Source organism: Egretta garzetta, unplaced genomic scaffold (assembly GCF_000687185.1).
Source record: "Egretta garzetta isolate BGI_Z169 unplaced genomic scaffold, ASM68718v1 scaffold86, whole genome shotgun sequence".
Taxonomy (NCBI): Eukaryota; Metazoa; Chordata; class Aves; order Pelecaniformes; family Ardeidae; genus Egretta; species Egretta garzetta.
Window position 1 is genome coordinate 1,379,094 of NW_009259970.1, and position 7,535 is coordinate 1,386,628.

Here is a 7,535-nt window from a genome sequence, read left to right on the forward strand (position 1 = left end):
CTAGAAAGAGTCCAGAGGAGGGCAACTAGGATGATAAAGGGACTGGAGCACCTCCCCTACGAGGAAAGGCTGAGAGAGTTGGGCTTGTTCAGCCTGAAGAAGAGAAGACTGAGAGGGGACCTTATCAACACATACAAATATTTTAAGGGTGGAAGTCACGAGGATGGAAGCAGTCTGTTTGCAGTTGTGTCCAGCGACAGGACTAGGGGCAATGGGCACAAACTGAAACATAAGAGGTTTCAGTTGAATATGAGGAAAAACTTCTTTACTCTGAGGGTGACAGAGCACTGGAACAGGCTGCCCAGGGAGGTTGTGGAGTCTCCTTCTCTGGAGATATTCAAAGCCCGCCTGGATGAAGTCCTGTGCAGATTGCTCTAGGAGAACCTGCTTTAGCAGGGGGGTTGGACTAGATGATCTCCTGAGGTCCCTTCCAACCCTTACAATTCTGTGATTCTCAAAGACTCTGTTATCATACCATCCCTATATTCACCTGCATCATTATATTAGCATCACAATTACTGACTCTACAAGACTAAAAACTTGTTGCTACTATGTATATAAAACTATGGTTAGGCTGTACAGAGATAACCAAAAATAAAATAAAGAGCTATAGCCCAGTCACTAGAAAAATTGCTTTCACAGCTGAAACAAGTAAAATCAAGACTCCAGGCAGGTCAGGACAGGTTCTGACAAAGTAAGCATGATAAGCATCCATCCTGAGGCCTTGCAAGCTTGGTACAAACTGTGGCCTCTTTCTAGCAATGGCAATACTGTACATTACTGGGACACAGGGCTACAAACACGATAACTATGAATGCATTATGTACGTTGCTGTCTTCTCTAGGCTGAAGTCAGACATGTCCAACAGTTTTGTATGGTCCTGATATTGAAATGGTGAATAGTTCTACAGTCAAGTCTCCTGCCTAAGCACATGCACCCACTTTCTGTGCATGTCATTAGGTAGTGTACCTGAAACCTGAGAGTATGAATGTCAATGACAGGAGTTAAAAAATACTTGTGCAAAACTACTATTTGTTTGTTAAGACAGTGTCTTAGAATTGAAGTAGAATTCAGTAAATACAGAAAATAATTCAGGGAGTTCCTATGGCGCAGGATTATCTAACAGCAGAACCAAAAAGTGGTGGGTTTTTATGGACTGGCTTACTCTGTCCCTGTATATATATACATTCTGACATGTCTTCCATGAGCAATACTGATGGTTTAAAAAAGTACAGCATGGAGCTTGCATCTTTTCAATCCTTGATCCAGTAAGATTAGTTTTGGTGCACAGGCTTGAAAGAAAAGTGGTCCAAAGTTGATTGCAGCGTTGTTCAAATGAAATTTTTGAGTTTATGATAGGTCTTCATTCTCCCACATTAGGAACAGGCTGTATGCCCTTATTCCCCCTACATGCCTTTTTCCTCCTTCAGAAAACTACTCACACAATGGACTCATCTATGCAACCCATTACCCTTTGCTGTCACTACCAATGCATCAGTGACAGCCCAAAGCAGGAACTGTTGTTATCACACAGAGATGACAGCACTGCAGCCCTCTAAATGAAGTTACAGTGGGTTTCGGTTCTTGTAATAATACTAATAGAAAGTACACATTACAAATGTTTAGATATATAATCAAATATAATTTTTACTGATCAGAATCAGGGATCTAAGTGAGTTGGGTTTATCCCACTCAGGAATCCAGATGAGTTGCATTAAATGAAGGTTCTCTTACACTTCAGGGTTTATATATCAATGAAAACCAGTTTGGGAAATTAATGTTAGCTGAAACTACTTGTGGAGCATGCTGTGGAGTTACCACAGTGATGGAAAAGGACGGGCAAAAGACAGGAGAGGGATTTAGTAAACTGACTAACACATGTACATACTCCAGCTGTGTTGAAGTTTAGTTGTTACAATTAAGGGGAGTACGATTGACTCACCAAATGCAAATATAGCTATTTTTATTTAAGTTCTTTCAGCTATTCATATATGACTCCAATATTATTGTGGAATACTTCTGCTCTTCTCAACAGAAGACAAAATGCCATGTGGATCACCTTTCTCTATTCCGAATGTTGTTCTTCATCAGGAAGACCAGACCCAGTTTTCTCATGGTGATGAAGTAATTTATGGATGTAAACAAAGCTTTGGCAATTCTAAGAAAATGAAAATAAAATGTCTTAATGGGGAATGGAAGCCTCTACCTCTTTGTGCCGGTAATCTATTTTCATAATATTTCCATTACATTTCAGTTGTGAGTGTAACATAGTTCTATTCAAAATTTCAAGGACTTCAGCAATCAGTATGTAGCCAGAGATACTATCATTTATTTCATGCATCTCAAAAAAGTTTTTTTTTATTTACTTCTCCTTTAAATGGGAACATATCCTTCCTCCTGGAAAGACTCTGCACCTATAACTTTGTAAGCACTCTGAGTAGGTTTGGGGAAGGAAATGGACAATTGCACACTGGGTAAAATCAAGTATGGGGGTACATCTTTGGTGTACAGTGGCTTTTACCCATTTTCCAGTGTTCCTTCCTGGTCACAGCCCTTCAGAAGCCTTGGGACTACCTGCAATAAAGTAGCATGCCTGTTGCATTAATTACTTGTAGTTTTATGCCTCTGTATACTACTTTGCTTTTTTGAAATCCTATTGGGAATTAATATTAATAGCCACAATGAGCTAGACTTATCCCATCCTCATCATTTTTATGTGGATTAGTCCTTTTCATTTCTGATTAGTAGTTTTCTCTTTTTTTCTCATCTTCACATTGAGTTTTGCAGTGCATAAATTGAAAGAAAGCAATGTCCTTTAAAAAGATATAAAGCAAAGCCTTTTCTTAAGAAAAAGAAAAAAAATCACACTGGAGTCAGTAATTTAAGAAAAAAGCAATACTGGACAAGAAGGAGTCTTGTCTGGGATAAATTACTCCATCTCTTCACTTACCTTAAACAGAATGCAGCTTATGATATTTCTAATTTCTGTTTTCCCCTGTCTTCAGAAGTGATTTTATATTCACCAGTGATTTGAGTATGCTGTACCTTTATTTACAGTTATGTTGAGAACTGGGTCTGGCACAAAACAGAGTCTGCTGAGCTTTCACAAGTAGCTTCTGTTCTGACTCTCAGAATCACCTGTCAAGGAGACAAGACCTGGTTATGACTTAGATAGACTTCCACAAGAGATTGATACCTGATACAGATTAATTGTGGAGTAGTAGTTCCTTTAAGCTCCTGTTTCTTACAAGCAAAAAAGAGGTTTCTCTTCTTGCTCCTCTTGCTACCTTTTTATACTTTTAGGGAAGAAAAGAATGTCTTTATATTATCTACTGCACTCAGCAAAAGGGATCCTTTCAGTGTAAAAATAATTGGTTTGTGAATGGGAACTGTCTCTGCTTTAGATAGCTGGAACAAAAAAAAATCATTCGGTAATCTAGGAATCTTAGGAGTTACTTCAGGCTATGGTAAATGAAAAAACACTTTTGCATGGACATGCATTAGGAAACTGGAGATCTCTTCATAGGTGAATGCATATGTATGTATTATCTGCACTAAATCTGGTTTTTAGCTCTTTTTGTTGGTTTTGTTCAGATCCATCTCCTCGGTGTGTACTTCCAAGGGATGTTAAGCTTGTGCGCAGTGATGGTCTTCCCAAGCGAAAAAAGGACACTGGGTTCCATGGAGTTATACATTATACATGTACATCAGCTGACAAAAGTGTTAAACAGGCAACTTGTGTGTCCGGAACATGGTCACCAGAGATTGAATGTGCATGTATGTTTTTAGATTTGCATACAATTTCTTCTTTTTATGTAGAAATGATAAATGCTCGTTATTGAAGCTTCTTAGCATTGCTGTGTCACTAGTCTAAAATAGAAATGCTTGCATGCTTATATGCGTGCTTACTTGATTATGTGCTAAAGGACAGCCATGAATAATTATGGGAATCATTCAAACAGTTAACTAGGTTTAGAGGCGCACTATTTTAGTGAGGCAGACTTAATAATCTCTACTCTGACAATTGGAATAGTTGTCACTGTCACTTCCAATGTGAGAAAAGATGCAATGATAAATTTAAACTCAGTTCTTCAGAAGGGTTTTACCCTGGCACAAATGAGAGTAGCACATAGCTCAAGCTCTAGCCAAATACCCTCTATTTCCTGTAAACATTCAAAGCTTTTCTATTCCTGATTTTTTTTCCCTTCTATTTTTTCTAATTGCTTCCTAGTGAAACAAGAAAAAAGCTGAGTTGGCCAACTCAAAAGCACAGACCTAGAAGAGACTGCCCCTAACTAATACACACCAAAGTTCAGATGCCTGCAGGACTGCCTTTATGTATAGCAGAGCAGGACATTGCCTGTAGAAGGCATGATTGTAAAACAATCGTCGCCTCATTGCCTGCTTTGGTTATGCCAGATTCATGGGAAATGATGCGTGGAAGCGGGACAAGTACACAGAGTGGCAATCACTCTGAGGGAGCATTCCCTTTCAAAACCAAGTGTCCCTACCTTCCTGGTTTTCTGGAACCACTAGAAGCAACAAACCAAGCTCTTGAGGTCTCCTCCTTCCTAGATCTGCCTCCTTCCCTCCCTTTTTCTTTCCTTGGGCAGGAGCAGCCCTTCGTTCCTTGAATGGCAAAACTGAAGTTTATTTCTTTTTTTCCTTTTCTGATTCTCATTTATGTCTGTGACCAGCTAAGTCTGAAGAAAAAAACAACAAAACAAACCAGAGCAAGAACCCCAGAAGCTGGTCCAGTTTTCCTAGAGTAGTTCCCCACAGAGAGAGGAATGGGGAAAGAACACAAGAGTGTGCAGCTGTGTGTAAGGGAAGCTCCAGCTTAGCTTGGCATAGGCAACTGTGGCTCTTTTCTACGAGTTTGAAAGCATACGAACATCTGAAGGCAGCTCTGGTGTTTCTGAAGCAGAACAAAATGGTCATGACATTAATGAAAGCTTGAGACAGCTACTGAAGAATTATCTAATGCCAGTGTTTTCTTGGTTGTTTGTGTTATAATCTATGATGAACTGTTACACTTTATCTTCTGTTCTATTATAACATGAGTATGTGTCCTTAGCTGAGGAGAGTACGTGCCCACCTCCACCTCAGGTGCCTGATGCTCAACAGCTAACAGTTGGAAGAAATTACAAGAATGGGAGTAAAATAGCTTTTTCATGTCTGAAGAGTTTCCTGCTCATCGGTGTGAATGAAATAACATGTATAGAAGGGAAATGGCAATCACCACCTTATTGTGTGGGTCAGTAGTGGATTTTTTTTCTATTTATTTTATTATGAATTTCCTTGGTGTGCATTTGCAGTCATCATTAGCAGGAGGATGGTATTATACATGTTAAGAATATCATGAACAGATAACTGCAGGAAAGCAATAGAACCTAAGTTGCTAAAGAAAGTGCAGTTAACCAACTGCTGGACGGTAAGTCTTTTTATTTACACAGACTCGTCTAAGATGGCATGAGAAGTTTCAGGTAGTTCCTCAAGAGCTGTGTGCATGTTTGTTAGGTATAGTGCAGAATGGAGTCTCAGTTTTGACTGGGGGCCCTTAACAGTATCCAGGTGCAAAAGCCAGTATTATTTATTATTTAGTTGTAGTAGTAGCAGTCTTTGGGTTTCTGCATTTTTCTTCTTTCTTGATTTTTCTCCTTTCTTGATTTTTCTCCTTTAATTTTTGTGGCTTCTTCTGTAGTAGGGATATAAATGATATGACGTAACTCAGGCCATCTGTTCTAAGAAATGCTGAGGAATCTGTAGTCCAGTTATCAAAATATTGCTGATGCAAGCAGAAGTTCATTAAGAGGTGGAATGAAGCGTTTTCAGAAATGAGTAGGAAGTAAATGAGCACAAGACAAATGAGGTGCCAGCTGGTGACTGAGGTGCACAACATGCCAACCATGACTGTATTTTGAAGCTGCAAAATTCTGATGCCACGTGGTTTCTCTTCTTTTGCATTGCCCGTCAGCCTACATTTCTACTGATAAGTGGCAGACAGAGAAGAATAACCAAAAAAATGTTTGAGCTGTTCATAAAACAACTTTTACTGAAATAAGATTCCCAGTCCCAGTTACTGAACAGGAACTTTGACTGTAATTAGATCTCTTGTATTGTGGAATTCAGTGCAAACATATGCTTTCAGCCTGATGTGTCAACTCATACAGACTAATTTACTAATAACTAAAAAAGCATGTAAACCATAATTTAAGTCCACCCACTCCACAGTAGTGGAGAAGAAAGCATTGGGACAGCCCTGACACAGGAGGGCTTCATAGAGATATCCCTTGTACGTTATCAGGAAGTACATTACAATACTTCATAAGCTATCTTCTCTTTTTCATTTTCATCATGACATCACAAACCCCCTCAGGATATTGGTACAACTTTATTAATGGCGGGAAAAATTAATGGCTAATATTCTAGAAACTCACTGTCAGTATCCCAAAACAAGACAATGTCTCTTCTGTTTCTCTGCCTATGAAGTTCTCCCTGTTCTTGATGCTAAGCTGTAACTGTATCTCCTTGGTATGACCTGAAAAATGGCTTTCATTTGATTCAAAGGAAAAGAGAGAAACCCCATGTAAGAGGGAAAGGAAGAGAAATTTGGGGTTGTGTATCTTAGATATTTCTTCGTCTCCCTTTCAAGCTATTTAATTTATGTTTGCAATATTTTTTTCATTTTTGGACAGCATCTCTCATTGCAATAATAACTGCCTTGCATAATTATTTATCTGTGTTTTCCGTATTTTCTAGAAAGACCATGTTTGCCACCACAACCTGTAGAATGTGCTGATGTTCCCCAGCTGGAAAATCAAAACTTAAAAATTATAAAAGAAGGGAAAACAATGTATTTGGCTGGTGCTAGATTTAAGTATGTTTCTCGTTCTGGATACATGTTAGACGGACTGTCGGAGATAACTTGTTCTATGGGAAACTGGACTTCAGCTCCTACGTGCTTGGGTAATATCAAAAAATACTTCTTTTTGAAGTGCATATAGCAATGAAATTGGAAGAATTTTAAACTGAAAGTTGACTAGTAAGAGCCAGTAAATCCATATTTTGCTGTGGAATCCTATCATCCCTTGTGGATGTCTTCAGAGCAATCCTGATTGGCCACAAGACTGACTTTTCAATGCAGTTTAGTTTTTAAAATATTCCTTTGTATTCTTGCAATCTTTGTCCAGTTCATACTTCTGCCAGGTGAGTCTTGGGCACCAGGTCCTCATAATCCAAGGATCTGTTTCCTCAAGGCCAGGTTGGACGGGGCTCTGAGCAACCTGATCTAGTTAGCGGTGTCCCTGCTCACTGCAAGGGGATTGGACTAGATGACCTCTAAGGGTCCCTTGCAGCCCAAAACATTCTATGATTCTATGATTCTATGATTCCTAGAGCCCACTAGTGACAAGTTGCTTTGGTGCTTCTGTGATGGGAACCACGGGACAGAAGCCTTTATAAAAATTTGCTGGCATGGTTAGAAACCGGATTGAAATGTTTCAGTGACTGAAGTCCACGTCTCTGTAGGGAAA

The 7,535-nt window shown here is 39.2% G+C and overlaps 1 protein-coding gene across 1 annotated transcript in view; it reads left to right on the forward strand.

The window, feature by feature from the left end:
• The window catches only part of CFH (complement factor H), a 39,309-nt gene that overhangs the window by 25,538 nt on the left and 6,236 nt on the right, over window positions 1-7,535 (forward strand). The window contains exons 13-16 of the mRNA XM_009640307.2: window positions 2,036-2,218; window positions 3,595-3,777; window positions 5,078-5,257; window positions 6,763-6,969. Of these exons, the coding sequence (XP_009638602.2) occupies window positions 2,036-2,218; window positions 3,595-3,777; window positions 5,078-5,257; window positions 6,763-6,969 (753 nt within the window). The remainder of the gene's footprint in view (window positions 1-2,035; window positions 2,219-3,594; window positions 3,778-5,077; window positions 5,258-6,762; window positions 6,970-7,535) is intronic.